General features: G+C 38.1%; 1 protein-coding gene across 13 annotated transcripts in view; it reads left to right on the top strand.

The window, feature by feature from the left end:
- Nucleotides 1-21,121, top strand: part of FRYL (FRY like transcription coactivator) — a 251,574-nt gene that overhangs the window by 114,187 nt on the left and 116,266 nt on the right. For 12 of the 13 annotated variants that reach the window (XM_027600445.2, XM_027600454.2, XM_027600452.2 and 9 more), the window contains 3 exons: nucleotides 8,244-8,297; nucleotides 11,228-11,367; nucleotides 12,310-12,406. In XM_027600445.2, the coding sequence (XP_027456246.1) occupies nucleotides 8,244-8,297; nucleotides 11,228-11,367; nucleotides 12,310-12,406 (291 nt within the window). Of the gene's footprint in view, nucleotides 1-6,101; nucleotides 6,185-8,243; nucleotides 8,298-11,227; nucleotides 11,368-12,309; nucleotides 12,407-21,121 lie in introns of all 13 variants that reach the window. The other variant, XM_027600456.2, reaches the window with a different exon arrangement.

Genomic DNA, 21,121 nt, shown 5'->3' with positions numbered 1-21,121 from the left:
CTCTGACACTTAATGTCTCCTCTGTATGTTCTTTTGACCTGGTGTGTTTGTTCTTATTTATCTCTTAATCCAAAATACTCTTAACTCTTCTGTATTTTAAGCCTCTGCTCATCCTTCCAAACTTCCCACATGTTCCTTCTCACATAGTGATCCTCTTCAACCTATACGAATCTTTGTTTTATCATAATAATTTTTCATACTCCTAGATTCTGACACTGTCATGTTAATGGCTTACATGTTTATCTCCTCTGATGGGAGCTACGTGATACCAGGAGCCAGTCTCCTTTGCCTTTTATAGCACTGCCTGTGGTGGTAGATGCCTAGCAGAAGGTGCGTAGTAAAGATTTGTATTTTAGGTTGACTTTAGCCTTAAAGAACATCGCTGTGGTGTGTACCCTTTGTTCTTCTAACAAAACGTAATGTCATTGTTCCAGCCAGAGCTTTTAGTAGTTCTTTCATAATAGTCTGATGCTGACTACATTTTATTCTGTAATTTAGTAGCTAATTTCAGAGACATCTGCTGTGTAATCTGAGATTATAAAATGTAAATAGTGGTGAGGTTTCCACCAGAAAATTGATGTTTTTACCCCACCATTGTACTTAGAAGAAGCACTCCCTGCTTACTCTTTCTGACCTACCAGGAAGCCCCCCAGTGTAATGGACTGTAGCAACCAAGGACAAAAGTCGTTTAAGCGTCCGGCGCATGGTTTCGGCTCAGGTCACGATCTCAGGGTCCTGGGATCGAGCCCCGCCTCGGGCTCTGGGCTCAGTGTGTCGTCTGCTTTGTCCCTCTTGCTCTCTCCTCTCCCTGGTCCCCCCACCTCTGGAATGAATTTAAAACATTTTTTAAATTGTAAAAAAGATTAGACAATGATACGTTTAATCTAATACTGTGACAGTATTTATATGATAGCTTCATATTTGTTTATTGTGATTTCATTTACTGTGAAATTTATTCAGTCTATTTTTTTAGTAATAACCATCCAAGATGAGTCTCTTGAGTTCTTGAATGAAACTCTTGCAGGGTTACTTCAAAGAAACTAGCATCCATGCATTGTTACATAAAAGGAGACTAGCATGTCTCATGATCAGTCATTCAGTAAGTTACATTAAAAACGTGGAAGCACAAATGTGAATGGATTTTGCTAAAAGAATTAATCTACCACGAAAATGAGAGAACTGGCCTTCTCATTCTCATATTAGAAGCCATAATAAAATAAGGAGACCAAAAGATTCGAAGATTAGCAGAGCTTGATTTTTAGCCACAACTTCATTTTCTTTTTAGGGGGAGGATTGGGGAAGGAAGGGCAATCATTAATTGAAATTGCAGCTTGCAAACTACATTCCAACACCTTAGGTCTCTTTCTTCCTGAAAGGAGGTGGATCAATCCTTGGTAATGACCCAGGCACATTCTAGCTTATCTGTTAATCTTTTAGATTGCCAGTGACTAGAAAAGAAGGTAAGAAAAATTATTTGGTTTAGGCCCAGCATTTTTACAACTCTGAAATATCCACTATTTTTTTTTGAGAATATTGAATTACATATATGTTATTTTTTTAAAAATTTTTTCTCCCCATATGATCTGTTTCTTCTAAAAGTTTTGCCTTCTCCTTACATATAAGTCCATTGTAACTTGTTCTATTTTACAACCAGGGCACTATAAACAGATTGGAAACCCAGGTGGATAGGCCTTTTTGACTGTGGTCTTCAGTGTGTAATCTCTGACTGAATCATCAATGTCCGATCTGTTCTGGGGTTTATCAGAGTCCCTAGAGAAGGTCTTTCCAGTACCCCAAATGGCAGGCTTTAGCTGATGTTCTGGGGGTCTCGAGGCAGAAGATAACTAGGTTTTTTGGTATTTGGTATATAAATGTTTACTTGAGCTCCCTGTCTTCAGTGTGTTACCTCGTCTTCGACTATAGCATCCACCAGTCAGCATTTCTGTTTTGCCCTTTCCTGAGAAGGACAACCATTCTGTGGGCAAGGTGGAGGATGGTCAACTTGCTAGGCAGATGGAGCTGGTGAAGAGAAGGAAAGGGAGGGGTCTCAGTTTTTCTTAAGTCCTTCACCCAGCTCTCTTGTTTTTAACTTCACCTTTACCTACACTTTCAGAGTACTGAAGTTCTCCAAATCCTCAGGAATTGCAAAGAATTGCAAACTGGATTATCTTTCCTTCACCCTGTGTGGCAGGCTCACCCACTTTCCCCCTGTTGTGACCCCAATGTCATCTTTTCAGTGGTCTTTCTGTCTAAAATCTCACCCCCCATCCCAGCCTCCTATCCTGAAGTCTGTCTAAGAGAATAGATATTTTGGTTGTTCTCTCATTAGACTTTTTAGCCTCATGAGGATGGGGATTGTTTTCCATTTTGCTCATGGTTGTGTCTCCAGAGCCTAGAACTGTGCCTGGCGTACTGTACACTCAGTAAATAATGTGGGTGAGTGAGTGAGTGGCTGTGTGGAGAACAGACATCTGACTTTTCCCCTTACCTACTTAGGACTCACTCTTGTTGGGTGAGATGTGTTGGTTGGGCTTTTCCATCAGCTCTTTACTGTCTCTCCCATTCTCTCTGACCTTTTTGGTTTTAATTTTTAAGTCTTCTAAAAATTCTTTTACTGTTGTCTTGGTCGGGTTTTAGGAGAGAATGGAGGCTATGTGTGTGTTCAGCCTACTCCCTTTAATTGCAGATTATTTTAATATTTCCATATCATTGTTATGCTACCAAAATCTTTTCAATAAACACCCTTGCTTTCTGTGGAGGCTACATGTTGTTCTTGGTACTCTATACATATACTACTTAAAGAATCAAATTAGAACATAAAGGATTGGGAGCCTTAGAATCATTTTTAGTTTATTTTTTTAAGATTTATTTATTTATTTATTTGGGGGGTGGCATAGGGAGAGGGAGAGAAAGAATCCCAGGAAGACTCCCCGCTGAGTGTGGAGCCCAGTGCAGGGTTCGATTTCATGACCCTGGGATCATGCATGAGCTGAGCCGAAATCAAGAGTTGGATGCTCAACTGACTGAGCCACCCAGGTGCCCCTCATTGTTAGTTTTTTTATATTATTATGAAATAATGACATTATAAAAAGTGGAAATAGTTCTAAATTTTATATAACAAAAGTAAGGACTCTTACTTCCATTCTATATCAAGCTAAACACTATCCACAGTTTTTAGTCCATCATTTTTCATGTCTGTTATCCACTCTGTAGCACCTGCCACCTTTTTTTAAACATTTTTATTTATTTCTTTTTGCCACCTTTTTTTTAAGCACAAATGGGAGATTTTGTGTGTATTTATTTCTGTACCTAGATATTTTTAACAATGTAAATTGGAGATTACTCTATTTTAGCCTGTATAAATTTGCCTCATTCTTTTTAATAGTTCAATATTTTAATAAAGGAATATAACATAATGTTTTTTACTAGTCTCTGTTGATAGTCGGTTTGGGAGTTACCTTAATTTGGGGCTACTGTGAAAAAAATACGGTAAACATTCTTGCACAAAAGTCTTTGCATACATGCATGAATATAGAGAATAATTTCTATTCTTTTTAGTTGTTGTAATGGGTTGCATATGCTATAAACATTTTTAAATGGTGTATCTTTTCAAAATGTCATATTGCAAGACACCACAACTGCTTGAGCAATGATGAGAGCGTCCTCAATCACCCTATAATTAAATTGAGAGGTTAGTACAGAGTTCTTGGTTAGTAATTTCTATTTAGTGCAGTACACTTATTTTATGTTTTTGTACTTACGGCAACTTGAGTATCCTTTTGCATTAAAAAATTATTTCTGAGTTCTTATTATGGAAAAAATAGTCTACCTCCATTTCCTGGTTTAGGGAAAGCTCGGGGAGGATGTCAAATTTTTAGAAATCTTTGAGGAAGCATGAGTTTGTTGAGAAATAAAATATGTTAATATGAAACAACATGTGTTTCTGAAAAGCTCTCTAATTCTGCTTGACCATTACTCTAGTGTATAAACATGCTGTGTGAGTAATAAACCACTTAGATCAGCAGTCCTCAAAATATCACTGAAGACCTTTTTAGACTTATAGTATAAAAGGGGATGGACTGAGGGGCGCCTGGGTGGCTCGGATGGTTAAACGACTGCGTTCGGCCCAGGTCATGATCCCAGGGTCCTGGGTTTGAGCCCCATGTCCAGCTCCTGGCTCAGCAGGGAGCCTGCTTCTCCCTCTCCCTCTACCTCTCCCCCTGCTCATGCTCTCTCTCTCTCTCTCTCTGTATCTCTGTGTCTCAAATAAATAAAATCTTAAAAAAAAATTAAAAACGATAAAAGGGGATGAAATGAGTGCAAAGAAGCCACTTACTGTCTCCCCAAACTTATCTTAAATAAATAGTTCAGTGGGCGCCTGGGTGGCTCAGTTGGTTGGGTGACTGCTTTCAGCTCGGGTCATGATCCTGGAGTCCCAGGATCGAGTCCTGCATCGGGCTCCCTGCTCGGCAGGGGGTCTGCTTCTCCCTCTGACCCTCTTCCCTCTCGTGCTCTCTGTCTCTCATTCTCTCTCTCAAATAAATAAAATCTTTAAAAAAAATAAATCACATTAGGATAGTAAAGGCCATTTATCTCACTATTTTTCAAACTTTTAGATACTTTTAGAAACAGGGTTCTATGGAACTGCTATAGGACTTTCTGTTTTACTGAAATTTTAGAGCTAATTGGGCATATGTATTGTTGTGCAGAATCATCATGTTGGATATAAATGATGTGTAGCTTGGTTTTCGAAATACAGAACTTGTTCTGCAAGATAATCACCCGAGTGTGAAGGCCCAAGTGCCAAGGACACGCCAAAAACCTATCCCTATTAAGAAAGTAAAGTGACCCAGAATTCAGTTAGATCCCATTTATTTTTTTAATTTAATTTAATTATGTTATGTTAGTCACAGATCCCATTTAAATTAGTTAGAAAATGTTTCATTGATAGCTAGATTGGGGATTTTTACATTTCAGTGGCAAATATATTTGTGGATGTGTTTTCATCGAGATTAGCCGTGAATGACAGAAGGTGATAGGACTCTACCAGATAAAGAAACTTCAAAATATACATATTTCTAAATTCTCATTTCTTTCATAGAAGGATGATGTTCCTTTTTCTTTAATACACATTTAATATGTATTTAAAATTCAATAAAAAAGCATAACATAGAGAGGTTTAGAAAATCATTCTAAAAATCTCAACAAAACAGCCATCGTATATTTGAACATAATCCCAGCCATCTTCTATATTCAGGAAGTAAGTTAGGTAAGTATATTTGGGGTAGCCAGCAAGGCAACTAGGTAGGAAGATGCACAAAAGGGATCACACTGTATATACTATTTTAATTAATTTATTTTTTTTAAAGATTTTATTTATTTGACAGAGAGAGACACAGTGAGAGAGGGAACACAAGCAGGGGGAGTGGGAGAGGGAGAAGCAGGCTTCCCGCAGACCAGGGAGCCCGATGCGGGGCTCGATCCCAGGACCCTAAGATCATGACGTGAGCCGAAGGCAGACGCTTAATGACTGAGCCACCCAGGTGCCCCTATGCTATTTTAATTTAAACTAATTATGTTATAAATTTTGTTTGAATTAGAACAGAAAGAAACTGAAACTAAAATGATTTAATTTCTGAATTTGGGGTAATATTTTCTTTTATAGAGAGAATAGTTCTTAAGGGATCTTTAAAGTTGGGGCACCTGGGTGGCTCAGTTGGTTAAGCATCTGCCTTTGGCTCAGGACATGATCCTTGGGGTCCTGAGATTGAGCCCTGTGTCGGGCTCCCTGCTCGGTGGGAGGCCTGCCTCTCCCTCTCCTTCTGCTATTCTCCCTGCTCATGCTCTCTCTCTCTCTCTCTCTGCCAAATAAATACATATTAAAAAAAGATCTTTAAAGCTAAATGTATAGAAACATACAGGCATGTACATGGACGTTTGGTGACAACTAGATTTGAAAATCACTTCTTCATAATTCATGATTTTGTTTAGTTACATTGTTTTTTCTCATATTTTAAAACATGTCTGTTCTGTAACCATAACTTTCATGGTTGTGCCCTACATTGTTCTAAAATTAAATGGATTTGCTGGATACCACCAAGCATGGGAAACTCAAGAACAGTGCTCAAGTTTAAGAATGAGAGGACGTAATCTGCATTCTTTGTAGAAAATACAGAAAATAAAAGTAAGCTAATTGTTCAACCACAGAACAACCTATTATTCTGTTTTTATTACTAGTATGTGGTATGTTTCTAGAGCTTTAAATGTATTTATATATGTATATACCACCATATATACATTTTATCCTTTTGTAAGAGTATTATATCTGTTATTCTCTACTTTAATTAATACACTGAGAACATTTTCCCAATCTACAAATTTGGTTCTACCTGTCACTTTACTGGCTATGCAATACTCTAATGTGTAGCTATACCATGATTTTTTTGGACCAAATTCCCCATTGTTGTACTTTGATGTTGCTTCGTATTTTTAACTGCTTAGATAATGTCCTTCTTATGCCGTTTGTAAATGTGGAACACATTCTCCCCCCCCCCCCCCGCCCCCAGGACATATTCTGTCTTTGGATCAAAGAGGAAATTAAATCAGAAATGATGTTTTTATTAGTTAGGATTCTCCAGAGAAACAAAACCAATAGGGTATGTATGCATAAAGAGATTTATTGGAAGGAATTGGCTCACATGATCCTGGAGGCTGAGAAGTCCCAAGGTCTGCAGTGGGCAGGCTGGGGACCCAGGAGAGCGGGCAGTATAAGCTCCAGTCTGAAAGCCGGTCCAAGAAGAGCCCATGTTTCAGTTTGACATGGGAAAAGGGATAGGGCTAGACTGATGCCCTAGCTCAGTGTAGTCAGGCAGGAGTACCTTCTTACTCCAGGGAGGGTCAGCCTTTTGGCTCTGCTCAGGCTTTCAACTGATTGGATGAAGCCCAGCCACATAAGGGAGTCTTAATCTACCTGCTTTACTCAGTCCACTAATTCAAATGTTAATCTCATCCCAAAACATCCTCACAGGCACACCCAGAAAATGTTTGACCAAATATCACAGGGTACCCTGTGACATAAAATTAACCATCAGAGTGTCCAGTGTCCATCAAAACTTCTATCTGTCTAGGATTTTCTTTGCTCCCCCTTCCTCTCAATCCATTGCAACATAGTATCACAGCCCATTCCTTCACTCTTTTGTTTTCTACTGGGTGGAGGCCCCTTTATGCCCCAATGTCTGTCTGTCTGTCTGTCTGCCCCAATATCTGCCTGCCTGCCTGCCTGCCTGCCTGCCTGCCTGCCTGCCTGTCTGCCTTCCTTCCTTCCCTCCCTCCCTCCCTCCTTCCTTCCTTCCCTCCCTCCCTCCTTCCTTCCTTCCTTCCTCCCTTCCAGAGAGGGAGAGTGGGGGAGAGAGAGAGAGTCTCAACGTAAGGCTTGATCTCATGACCCTGGGATCATGACCTGAGCCAAAATCAAGGGTGGGATACTTAACTGACTGAGCCACCCAGGTGCCCCCCCATGACACTCTTTCTATACTAACTTTAGACAGTAATCTGGACTGACCTCCTTTGAGTCATTTCTTCATACAAGCAAGGAAGAGTGCACATGCAGGTGAGAGAGGGTGGAGAGACTTTACTATCAGTTGTGTCCCCAGACCCATTGGTTGAAGATTAAAGGGTCTGAGCTTTCCACAGTGAGTCCTCTTTGGTTCATGGATGATGCTTGCTCATAGTAGGAACTCAGTTGTGTTTTTTCAGCAAATAAATGAACATACCAAATGGAAAGTTAAAAAAAAAAAGATTCCAGTACTGTTGTGTGCTAAAGGAAGACACAACACTAAATTGGAAGCTTAACTTAATAGGAAGCAACCATACCAAAGTATCATGTTTCACTGTCAATACGCTTTCTTTATGTAGTACTCTTTTCCCTTGGCTTCTGTGATATGCAAGTTCTAATGGTACAAAAATCTTTGTAGTAACAACTTTCCACTCCCAGTCCCCAACCCTCCCTTTATCCTAACTATCCAATTTCTTTCCCCATTTGCAAACACATTTCTTTCTTTTTTTCAAAGAGGTATTCTGTGTATATAGTAGCAAATGTGTGTGTGTGTTAAAAAGAGGGAGTCTTACCTTTGTTTAAAATCTAATTACAAATGAAAACAAACAAAACCAACTCATGAATCTGTTTATCATAGATAAGATTTCTCATATTTTGTATATATGCTTTTTTTTTTTTTTAACCGTAGGAGAAGCCATTGTCTAGATCTCTTCAAAGAGGTGAAGATCTTCAGTTTGACCAGGTATGCCAATATCCGGGGGGATATATTTTCCTGAAAGGAGAATGTTCATCCTAACAGTCTGGTCCAAATATATCCAATATTAAGAAATTATTTTATTTTGTTTAGTGATCCTTTATATCATTACACATTAGATTCAGTCTGAAATTGGTAGTTTGTTTTTCAACAAAGTAAATAGAAGGAGTTCTGAACTGTGAACTTTATAGTTCATGGAATGATCTGTGAACTTGATTGGTTTCTGTCATTTATTATTTTAAGATTTTATTTATTTATTTGACACACAGAGAGAGAGATAGTACAGGCAGGGGGAGTGGTAGAGAGAGAGGTAGAAGCAGGCTTCCCGCTGAGCAGGGAGCCCGATGCGGGACTCGATCCCAGGACCCTGGGATCATGACCTGAGCCGAAGGCAGTCGCTTAACCGACTGAGCCACCCAGGGGCCCCGGTTTCTGTCATATAGCATCTTAAAACTCTTTACTTTTCATTGGTAATCTCTTTATTGTGCCCTTTGAAATTTTCTTAAGACATTTCCAATTAACATACCTCAATCTTCCCTGGTGTACCAATTCACACTATTTTCACATAATAATATTTTACCTTTTTTTTTTTTTTAAAGAAAGGGCCAGAAGGAGGTGGACAGAAGAGGGAGAGGGAGAATCTTAAGCAGGCTCCATGCAGGCCCCACGCCCAGCATGGAGCCCGACATGAGGCTCAATCTCACAACCCTGAGATCATGATCTGAGCTGAAATCAAGAGTTGGACACTTAACCACCCAGGTGCCCCATAGTATTTTAGCTTTTAACTTTTTTTTCTTGTTGGGGCTATCAGAACCTTAAGATAGAACATTAATACCTAAAATTGAGTGTGATGTTCTTATAATGTGAATTCTTTCCTCTTCGGTCATAATTATGTTCACTCAAGAATTGTTTTATTATATATTGTTTGCAAAAACCAATAAGCCAGATTAGCTCTCCGTTTGTATCTAGTATTCCTGTACTACTGTTCTCATAATTATGTATCTGGGAAACAGAGATTAATGTTCATATTGGTTTAATTGACTAGATAAGGATGACTGGCTAGAATTACCTGGTGGAGACTTAACAAGATATTGTATTTTCTGGATTCTAACCCAATTCTGAATCAGGATTACCAAGAGCAGTGCTCCAGCACCTGTATTTTACAGTAGCTCCCTAGGAGATTCTGATGCATACACTTAGTGAGTAGCCACTGGCCTAAGAAGAAACCATAGATAGGAAGGCTAATTCTCTGTTAAAGTAATATTAAGATCACTTTATATAAGGCTCTTCAAATCTCAATGTTTCTGCAAAAGGTATTAATTATTACTAATAATTTTTATTTATTTTATTACTATATTATTTTAAAGATATTTAGATTATTCAGATCTTAAATCCACTAATGATGAATAAATGTATAATCAGAATTTGAAATCCTATTAAACAGTGTTTTTAAGGAATATATCCATTTGTTGTTTTTTTTATGTAAATGATTAATGAAACTTTAAATAGTTCTGCCCCATAGTTCAATTTTTTTTCCACAGTAAAAAGCCAAGTGTGGCAGAAACTTTAATATATATTTACAATAGCGGATGGTATTTTATTGTTCCTTCTTTAGATATTAAAAGGATTTCCTTTGAGTGATACTGTTCATTGTTAATAAAATATAAACTTGAAAAATTAGTTAAATAAAATTAGAATCTTAGTTTTAGTTTAATTTCCTATATTAGAAACTACCTGTCAAATTATGGTAATTATAAATAAAAGCATGATTAAAGGAAGGCAGAGATAATGAAAAAGAGAATAAGAGCTTACACAGTCAAATAAAACTTTTATTCTTTTCTATTTCCTTGGATGAAGTACATTTTGAAGTTATATGAAGGCTATCAAATATTAGGAAAAGTAAATGTTTAATTTCTAGAGGTATCAATTTATCTTCATTAACTGACACTTTCTACAGTCCTGGACCTGAACAAGACCTTGAGTATTTCTGCAACCCATCATTTTTTAGTTAAGAAAAACAGAGTGAAGCATGTTTGACTGTATACTTTGAAATATTAATTTTATGAGCAATGAGTTGCATCAGATACAGAAATTCCTATGAAGAGCGATTTTTTGCTCGAGATCCTCCAGATGAAGAGTGACCCTAGGGACTGCTTGCTAAGGATAACTGGTGTGCCTCTTACTGCCACTACAGGAACGCTGAGTTCATTCATGGAATTAATCTGATATTCACCTAGAATTCAGATAGTTTCAGGGATGCCTCAAATTGAATAGCAGTTGTTCATCCCACTACATTTATCTTTACGCTGTCTGCCTATACATTCTGAGCTTTAAAAGCTTGTTACAACACATTTCTAATATGTTCGTGTGTGGGTGTCATGAATTAATAATGTAATTATAATTCTCTATTCCGCATCAGAGCAATACAAAGTTTACTTTTGCACGGTTTCTAACAACGTAGTCTTCTCTGTTCCTCCATCTCTTCATTCATTCTAGTGGCAATACTTACAACCTTTTGTTCACATGAGTATAGAGGAGGAACTGGTCAGGGGGAAGGAGGCAGGTGTGGTTTTCTCCTGTTATGCATACCAGTTCTCCCATAGGTATCCTTCTGTATAATCAGGGATATTACTAAGGGTCAAATTTTTACACACATGAGTAGTATATGGAGGCAGGAAAAAGGTGGAAAGCTGCTAAGCTAAACTGAATGGATGTGGGCAAAGTTTAATAGTGGGTAGCCCACTTTGTTACTTGGATAAACCCCTAATTCTTATTTTTATTTTAAAACACATTTATCGCATTTGAGTTACTCTGTTTATCCTAGAAATGTTCATCGTTTCCCAGTGATGGCTAATAGAGTTAAGAGTGTGGTACCTTGATGATGTATTTTATCTTCTGGTAATATCTTATGTTTTCAGTTGATAAGCTCTATGAGCTCAGTAGCAGAGCACTGTCTCCCTTCCTTACTTCGCACCTTGTTTGACTGGTACAGACGCCAGAATGGAACTGAAGATGAATCCTATGAGTACAGGCCTCGGTCTAGCACAAAGTCTAAGGGGTAAGTGGCTCATTTTCCACTCTTCTACCTAGAATTGAAATCCTTTCGTTGAAGGGGGCGATAATGTTCTCAGCCAAAGACTGGTATTGTTTGGTTTCTAAGCAAAAACATTGATTACTTTTGTTACGAAACTGGTAGTAAAGGGAAAGCATAGTCCATACTTAACTGTAAATCAAGTTAGGGTACCAGTTAAGGTCAATGGAACTCCATGGTACTCATCACTGGGATAGTTATGCAAAAATGAATTTCAGGAGTGTCATTTCAGTAGTTCAGTGAGGACCTTCAATAGTTGAAGAAGTTAAGAAAATGTTCAAAGAAGGTCCTGTTCCTATGGTTTCTGAAGGGAAGCAATTGTGATACAGGAGGACTGCCAAACCCTATATTATGATACCATGAGACTCTCCTTGGTACTCAAATCCCAGAACTTCTCTTCTCCTTCTTCAGATTTGCCAGGGAGGTGGCTTTGCATAAAACATCTATCTGTGTTTGGGAGATGATCCATTGTTTGGAATTGGACTTTATTTGATGCCACTTGTGATTTTTCACCTTAGATATGCAAAAAGTTAGCTGGGACTCTATTTTCATCAGAAAAGTTATTACTTTTATTTCAGTTCTTAATTAAAAAAATACTAATCATATAGGGAGTAATGTTAGATTTTCTAAATAAAATTTAAAGTATTTTTTCTTAACTGATTGCTTTAGAATGGGTTTAATTTCTGACAGATATAATAGTGATGTGTTCATCTCTACTGTACAAAATACCCAACAAGAGAAAGAAAATGAGAGTGTACATACATTGGGTAATTTAAAAACAGCTTGAACTGTCATTGCCGTAGGACACCATACATACGAGGAGCTCAGCAAATAACCGAACTGTTAACCAATAGCTATTTTAAGATTTATGGTCTTAAGTGCAATCCTAATTTGGGGTTCTTGTTTCAGGGATGAACAACAACGTGAAAGAGATTATCTTCTTGAAAGGAGAGACTTAGCAGTAGATTTCATTTTTTGTTTAGTTTTAGTTGAAGTTCTGAAGCAGGTAAGAAGCTCTTTTGTCTGCAGAGTTTGTGTTTCTTAGTCTTATTTTGCCTTCACGTTTCATTTACCTTATTTAGGTTGTTATGTCTAAAATTCTGGCCCATGTTAGCTAGATTTCTACAATATAATTACACGTCCTTCAGTTGCCTGGGGCTTTCATGGATTGTACCTATCACTTCCTGTTCTTTTTACCTTTGTAAAATGCCGTCTAAGATAGGAGATCTTGTTAGCAAAATTGAGCTGAATGGAAATTGGGTTACATGTGGGCTTTTAGCTGTGAATATAGTCCGCCTGTCATTCATCGACTTCAGTCCACTTTCAAAGAATTTCTCTTCCAAAGCCATCAAGCCTGCGTTCCAACATGTAATAATTGTGCAGTTACAGTTAGAGGGTAGGCGCGCTTTGACATGGGGAGCACTGAATTGTCAGGTGTGAATGGTTTTTGGACAAGTGAAAACACCTCAAGATAATAAATGTTTTAATGTCTGTTCAGTGTCTGTTAGGATGCTGGCATTGTGCTCACACTGCACTCAGGAGTTCAACTTCCGAAGTCTGGTATCATGTATATTTTTATTACTCAAAATCAGTACAGGTATACATTTAAATACATATAAATACCTGTACTGATTTTGAAAGGTTTTTTTTTCTTGGTCCATTTTTGTTTTTTTATTTACTAAAGTCAACTACTTTGTTCAAATGCATGAAAGTATTCTTAAGTTTGTAGTCTTTAAAAAGTTATCATTCAAACACAAGCCACATATTTCCAGCCACGTACACTGTAATGTTTTGAAAAAGTTAGGAAACCTAAAAGAAAAAAAAAAAATCACATTATGCATATGACCTGTTTGGACAGGGATTTTGTTTTTGTTATACAAAATGAAGTAGAATATATAATATGAAAACAAACAGCAAAAGTTAGCTATAAAGTTAATTGACAGCCAATTTTTTTGACAGAGGCAATATAAAATTATTTGAATGATGTATTTCTTTGTCCTTTGCCTTTGTTTTTGTAACATATGTGAAAAATCCCTTGAAATCTGAATATCTGAAATCCTCAAATAAAAGTTTGAAACATAAAAAACAAGTAAGTGAGTTAATCGAAGGTGAAAATCATTTTAATTAATTTGTGCCTTTCATAAAGGTCTTTCTCTAGGTGTAGGAAAGAAATTTCATCTGGGAGTTGTGCTAACAAGCCAGGTTTGCTTTCTGTGATCTCCATTTCACTGGGATCCTAAGACCCTGAAGCCAGCGTAATTAGGGATTGAAGAGCTCTGGACCAGAGCGGCCATTGACCATGACTAGACTTTGCCTAGGACTCATTGTGGTTGACCTCTAGCATCTCCTGTGTGCCCATGTAGGTCATGTGAGTGATTTGGTAACCAACATTTTGCACTTCTTTGCTTGATTCAGTAATACAGGTTTTCTTCGTTTAGCAGGAGAAATTGTAAGTTCCCCTAGACATTCAGGCCCCTCTCTGATCTGGCTCCATGGTGCCTTTTCTCCTTCGTTTCCCAAGACATTCTTTCACTTGCCATTCGGTGTCTCCTCTGAAAGTTGCTCCAAATTGCGGTCTCAGGGCTTCCGTGCACAGAAAGCCCGATGTCGGTTTCTGTCTCTCCTCCCCTCTCTCTCCCCGTCCTTTCGCCTCCCCATCCTCTTGGTCTTCATCCCCCTTCCTTCTCCTCTTAAAAAAAAATCCAGGTGGCTCTTCTGGAGGAGAGAACCACTGCATCTGTAAACTTCCATGGGGCTCATTTTTCAAGTTCATTCCACAAAATCCCTTTAGATCCATGGTTCAAATGGACTCAAAGTATGAAAAAAAAGAAATACAATAGCTCTTTTTTTTTTTTTTTGAAGATGTTATTTATTTATTTGTCAGAGAGAGAGAGAGAGCACAAGCAGGGGGAGCGGCAGGCAGAGGGAGAAGCAGGCTTCCCGATGAGCAGGGACGCGGGGCTCGATCCTAAGACCCTGGGATCATGACCTGAGTCGAAGGCAGGCACCCAACCGACTGAGCCACCCAGGCGTCCCTGCAACAGCTTTAATAGCAAAGCTCTGTTTTTTGGTTCTGTCACCATATTATTCTAACCTACAGTGGCCTTTCCACTTACTTTTCTCTCTTTTACTCACTATCCTCATACTTTCACTCAAATGCACCCATGAAAGAATAAAATCTGTCACGAAGAACACAGAGATACTTTATTTATTAAAATCTGACGTAGGTTTTTTTTCTTTTCCCCAGTAAAAGGAAGTCTTTTTAGCTTCTTCAAAACTAATAAAACCAGAGAAAATGAAGTAAAAATCAATAGAGCTTTCTGAAATACCATGACAAACTAACCCAATTTTCTACTGTGTCAAAGTGATGTAGGGTTTAATAGATCTGGAGACTAATCAATGTAATATATCTTGAATTTAATAGGATTTTTACTTTTGCCCCATATAAGAGACACATATTAAAACGTGACTTGGTTTTATTTTGTTGAGACGGACGGTCCCAGGAGTACTGAGGTATTGATACATGGTTGGGCCAGTCATAAGGAGGAGTAAATATTCTTTACGGGTTAGTCCTTGACCTCATATATTATACGTTTTTTGTTTCTTGAATAATTTGTCATGTCTTCATGCGTGTGTAGAACTCTTCATAATGCCTGAAGGCTCTATATCCTTTGTATCAGCCGGTCGTTGTAATAAAACTGGGAGACAGACAGGGCAAGTGTTTTCATCTCAGCTCTGTCATTTTCTTGCTGTGTAACTTGGGCGAGTTATTATCCACTACCTTTTTCTCCCCTCTGTAAAAGAGGGATGGAAATAATACCATTTTTGTAGAATGATAAGCATTAAATACAGTAACGCCTGGGACATGGAAAGTGCTCCATAAGTATTATCTGTTACTTTCATCTTGCAGATAAAGACATGTTCTTAATTTAGTGACTTGCTGATGATTATAAAGTTAGTTCACTGTTTTATTCCAAGTTTTCTCCCATTAATAATAAAAATATTGGTAAAATCAGTGATACAAAATTAGGTGAAATGGCCAGCATCTTGGAAGATTAAAGTTTTAATCATGACAAATTAGACAAAGAATTGAGTTAGTATAAATGTGATGAAATGAGCGTGATTCACTGTGGGAACAAAAGTAATTCAAGATGATAGAGGACTAATTTTATTTTTTCAAGAAAGTCAAACATAATTTTAGGATCATGGCCAACTACCAATTTTAGCATGTTGATGCCAAAGGCTTTCAAATTCATAGCAAAAGCATGGTTAAACGGCAACATAAACCTTTAGAAAGTTTGAAGCAATTTTCTTTTCATATGAAATTTTAGTCAGACATTTGCTCTTTGAAACAAATAAGAAGATTGGGAAACTTGGTTTGTAAACCAATTCCAGCTCTTGGCTTAGTTTTATTTGTGCTGTTGTGAAGTATCAGAAGGGGGAGTACATCCTTAGTATTTTCAGATTTAACATTTGCATTTTCGATGTGGATGAGTACCCTGAAGGTTATGCAGTTATTTGTGATTTTTCTGAGGCTAAATGTATTCATTCCCCTTTGCACTGAAAGCTGGTCGCTTAGGTAATGAATGAGCCTCACCGACTCCACGGTATCCATATCTTACCCTGATTTTGTTATTTCTCACTTTGATGATGCGATAAAAGCATTAAAGGTTGGGAGGTGGGGGTGGTGGGAATGGCCTTGGAATAAAACTTGGGTAACTTTTTCTTTTAAGTTTTTTAAGTAATCTCTGTATGCAACGTGAGGCTGGAATGCATGACTCTGAGGTCAAGAGTTGCATGACCCTCTGAGCCAGCCAGGCGCCCCCGGGTGTTTTTTACAGTCTACTAGATATATATCCTTCTGGAATGTTGACGTAGAATTAGAGCTGCTTCTAAAATCACAAATGACAAGTCCTGAAAAAGTCTTGATACTATGGGTGGGAATGTTATTCCATGAAAGTAGAACTTTTCCTCTGTAAGCTGAAATGGGATTCTGCCCCCACCCCCATGCCGCTGCCTTTTTCTGAGATTGAGTTTGAGAATGATTTTATTATTACTTTCATTATTATTATTGAAAATAAGGGGAGAAATAGGGATTTTAAGAATGTATGCATCCTGAAAATGTTCATTCTTAAAATGTTTAGAGGTGGTCCTTTTTTTCTTCCAAAAATTAAAGATAAGACCTGTTTCTTCTTTCACTTCTATTTCTGTGTCTCTTTTCTGGCTACAATATGATAAAATTGAAAACTTTCTTTCCTTATTTGTTTCCTTTATTCAATGCATTTTTATATGTCGGGAACTGGGCATACAGTATTTTCTAGAGAAGTACACATCAGCTTCTGAACTTTAGTTCCCTCATCTGTAAAATAGGGGACAAGCATCTACCTTGTAAGACTAAGTGTTACAAGTAATATTTATAAAAATGCCTACCTAATACCTGACACACAGACGCATAAAAAGGGTTGGTGGTGGCCATGGTAGGGGTAATAGAGAGTATATAGCACAGCTAAGAGTGTCCCTAGCTGTCGTTGGTAGGCTTCAGACATCACTGGACCAAAGAAGACAGTTTAGGAGAAATTACAGGTTTAAGTTGACCTGTATTTCATATCTCTGGCTTAGAGTGCACTAAACATCCCTGTGAGGAAATCAGTATGGGAAAACCACAGCACAGTAAGTGGAGTATAAAAAAATTAAAACACATAAAATGCAGAGTTGCATTATTGCAAGGTCAGTGAAATGTCTGCGGCCAGCCTGTGTGATTAGCGCCATGAATTCTGGAATAGATTCTGGAAGTCAGGCTGCTTGATCCACGGACAGCCTCTTCCCTAGTGAAGGTTGTCAGCCCCTGGTGGTAGGTGTCTGCTCCATTTTAACCACCAGTGGGTAGCCACAGGGCTGACTGGGATGTGTGGGACAGCAGCATTGATGATAGTAATTGTTTTTGTTACCTTAGGGCCTATTTATGGGCCCAGTTGAGGGAATATCAGCTGGGAGACTACATCTGCCTCCTTGCTTCTCGAATGGGCCCTGGTTTCCTGCCATTTTCCCTACCAGGCTCTCCCCTCAGCATCTCCGTCCTTGTATTCTAGTCCCTTTGTGTGCCCTGCTTTCTCAGGAGGTAAGAATTTTGGCCTAGTCCCTTGTAGAAAAAGATGGAAAAGGTGAGAGGACAAGAATCAATCTCCAGTTGTATTATACTTGATTTTTCATTCTCTCAGGGCCGTTGATTATAGGCTTCCAGTCTGTTGTCTGTGTTTTATAGGTGGGGAAATGGAGACTTGCTCAAGGTTATATAACTAGTAAAAAGAGAAGCTTTGGCTTGATTAAACCAAAATCCATGGTCTTTCTACACTTTTATCATTATAGTGAAGAAAATGTTTTTATTTATTGTATAAAGGTGTGATTATAGTTTACTTATACTAAATTCATCAGCTTGGTGTGTAAAAAAAGGAGCACTTTGGGAATACTGTTTTGAGTTTCTTCTTAATATGAGATAATAGTACTGTCCTAAAAAGAGGTATTCAGAGTACCAAGTAAAAGATTGTCATGTCTCTACTTAATTGATCAGCCAATATTCTGAAATTCCTATATCAACAAAACATGATTGTTACACTTCTAGGAGGAAGTGTCTGCCTATAAAAGATTAAAAAGCTTTTTTTAATTATTATTTTTTAAGATTTTATTTATTTGTCAGAGGGAGAAAGAGAACACAAGCAGGGTGAGCGAGAGGCAGACGGAGAAGCAGGCTCCCCAACGAGCAGGGAGCCTGATGCGGAACTTGATCCCAGGACCCTGGGATCATGACCTGAGCTGAAGGCAGATGCTTAACCAGTGGAGCCACCCAGGTGTCCCTGAAAAGTTTTTTTTTTTTTTTGAAAGATTTTATATATTTATTTGAGAGAACAAGAGAGAAGGAGCAGGGGGAGAGGGAGAAGCAGACTCCCCACTGGGCAGGGAGCCTGATGCGGGGCTCGATCCTGGGACTCTGGGATCATGACCTGAGCCAAAAGCAGATGTTTAACCCACTGAGCCACCCAGGCGCCCCTGAAAAGCTTTTTATATATAGTCAATCATGAACTTCCTAGTTAATTATTTCTAGTTGCTAAAGAAATCCTGGGTTTAAAATTTAGTCTTCCAATGTGGGACAAAGGTTGAGATTATTCTTGTAGAGTCTGAATTCTTGAACCTTCCTGTGTAGAATAAATTCAGTTTCTGTACAATTTATTAACATGGGATTTTCAAATCTTGGCTTCTACAAACGGATGAATAAACTTCTTTGCTCTATCATCAGGCTACTGGTTCATTGAGAACTAAGAAAGGTAGAGTTTGGATTACAGCTGCTTCCTCACTTAATCCCTATTTGATTTTGTGATGGAGCACATTTTCTTCAAATTGGATTCCAGGTACAGGCCTTGAGGATTGTCCCAATTTCTCGGAAATCTGAGACGAATGCTCTCTCTGATCCTCCTCTGGTCAACAACAAATACCAATCTGCTTAGCCAAGATAAAGCTATAGCCTTCCGTCCTGGAGTAAAAGTTCACCATGAGCCTTTCAAAGCTGTGTTAGCTGCAATGCCTCCCTCTGCTTGGGCAGCATTTTATTTTATTTATTTTTAAGATTTTTATTTATCTATTTGACAGAGAGAGAGCGAGAGAGAGAGAGAGAGAGAGAGCACAGGCAGGGGGAGGGGCAGAGGGAGAAGCAGGCTCCCGACTGAACAGGGAGCCCGATGCAGGGCTCGATCCCAGGACCCTGAGATCATGACCCAAGCTGAAGGCAGACCCTTAACTGACTGGGCCCCCCAGGCACCCCTGGACAGCATTTTAAAATGCTAGTATTCTCCTCTGTGTTGTGTGAGTTTAGTCACTTTCTCATTGAGTTGAATACGGGTGGATGAATACTTACGGGATTTCTTGTATCTCTTGTCCCTTATTACAGTGTAATTGTGGTTACTGTTTCTAATGCCTCTCTCCTATTTACTAGGTTTGAACTAGCTCCTGATCCTTATTCAGGACTAAATTCAGCTCCCTCCTGATAGACTCCTGATTTACCTTTGTAAAAAATAAATTATTTTAAATAAAAACCTCCCCTTTATCAAACCCTCAAGAAACATTCCCTGACCATCTCTAAATAATTAGAGTTCCCTGCTGTTCTTTCCCCCAGTCTAGTTTGTGGCTTTCTTGATAACTTAAAATCTCTATTATGATTTTATCCTATTGATGAGGTGTTCTATAATATATATAGTTAAAAAAAATAGGGAAATGTGGAATTCCTATGTGTTTTTTTTAATTGGACTTGGGTCCACAGAATGGGGTAAATCATGATCCTGGTTCAAGGTACACTGTTATCATTGGTCTCTGTGTGGCTGCCTTTGTATTTGTTTACAATATAATGGTTACCTGTAGGCCCCAAAATACCCATAGCTTAAGCCTAATTATGTGAGTCTCTCCTGGTTCACTCCCTGGCTACCCTCTTACCATTTTACTGATTTTTATGTTAATTATTTTCTTTAAAAAATGTTTTCATATGTTTGAATAGTAAGTTTTTCTTATCTTTGAATTTTCTTTAAAAATGTATCATTCTGTATGTTGTCCTCTGTGACTTACTTTTTCACTCAACGTTATGTTGCTAGGATTAATCCATGAACTGTGTAGCTATACATAATAATTTTCTTAGGCATATAATTGCTAGTGTAGTGGAGCTCCACCCTCTTAAGTTCATTTCTGGAGCCCTGCAAATTAAATTGACAAACATCACATTAACAGGAGAAAAGGTTTATTACATATGCATATGGAGGTCTTCATGAAAAAGAAGTTGAAGACAAAGAATGGTTAGGCCCTAAAATTTAACAAAGAGCAATACATCGTGAAGTGACAAGACAAAGGAAAAGTTCTGGGCTTCTAGGGGTGGTAAATTGGGGGAAGGAAAATCTATGGGGGAAACTAATGGAAGATAAGGGCTGTTTCGTAAGCTTTGTGCAAACCTATCTCATTGTCAGCTTTCTGGTTCTGATGATAATGGTTGTTGTTTTCTTGGTGTGGGAAAGAGAGGGGAGACTGCTTTTAGGCAGAAAAAGAAAAGCTGGAGAGCTTTTCTTGCACCTGCTCTTTGTCAGTTGCCTTCAGCTCAAACTAATTCTCATGCCAAAGTGACATATTTTGGGGTGGCACACTTTGGTCTGCCTCACTAGATTGTTGGCTATATGAAAAATTGATTTAAACTTAACACCAGCAATGTCTATAAACCTCATTCATTTACATTATCTCTACTATTTGGTATTGTCAGACTTTTCCCCATTGAGTAGGTATAAAATGATACCTTGTGTATTTTCATTCTCCTTATTACTAATTAAATCAGGCTTCTCTTCATATTTATTAGGAATAAGCCCATCAAAGGACAAAAACAGAAAATTATAAAGCCTTGCCAAAAGCCTTTAAAGAAGTGAAAAAATATTCCATGTGAATGTAGAAGAATACAGTTAGCCCCAAACTGATGTATAGATTGATTGCCACTCCAATGAAAATCTTGACCTTTTTTTGTATACCTTCAAAGGGTGGCTCTAAGTTGAATATGGAGGAGCAGTGGGCCAAAAATGGCTAAGCTCTGTCTGAAGAAAAATAAGGGGGATTTTCAGTACCAGACATCAGAACTTATTCATAAAGTCTAATAATGAAGACTATGATTTTAGTACCAACATATAAAAGTTGATGGAATAGTGAG

This window comes from Zalophus californianus, chromosome 2, assembly GCF_009762305.2.
Source record: "Zalophus californianus isolate mZalCal1 chromosome 2, mZalCal1.pri.v2, whole genome shotgun sequence".
In the NCBI taxonomy this organism is placed as follows: domain Eukaryota; kingdom Metazoa; phylum Chordata; class Mammalia; order Carnivora; family Otariidae; genus Zalophus; species Zalophus californianus.
Note: the sequence above shows the minus strand (reverse complement) of the source record. Positions and strands in the feature narration are given on the sequence as shown.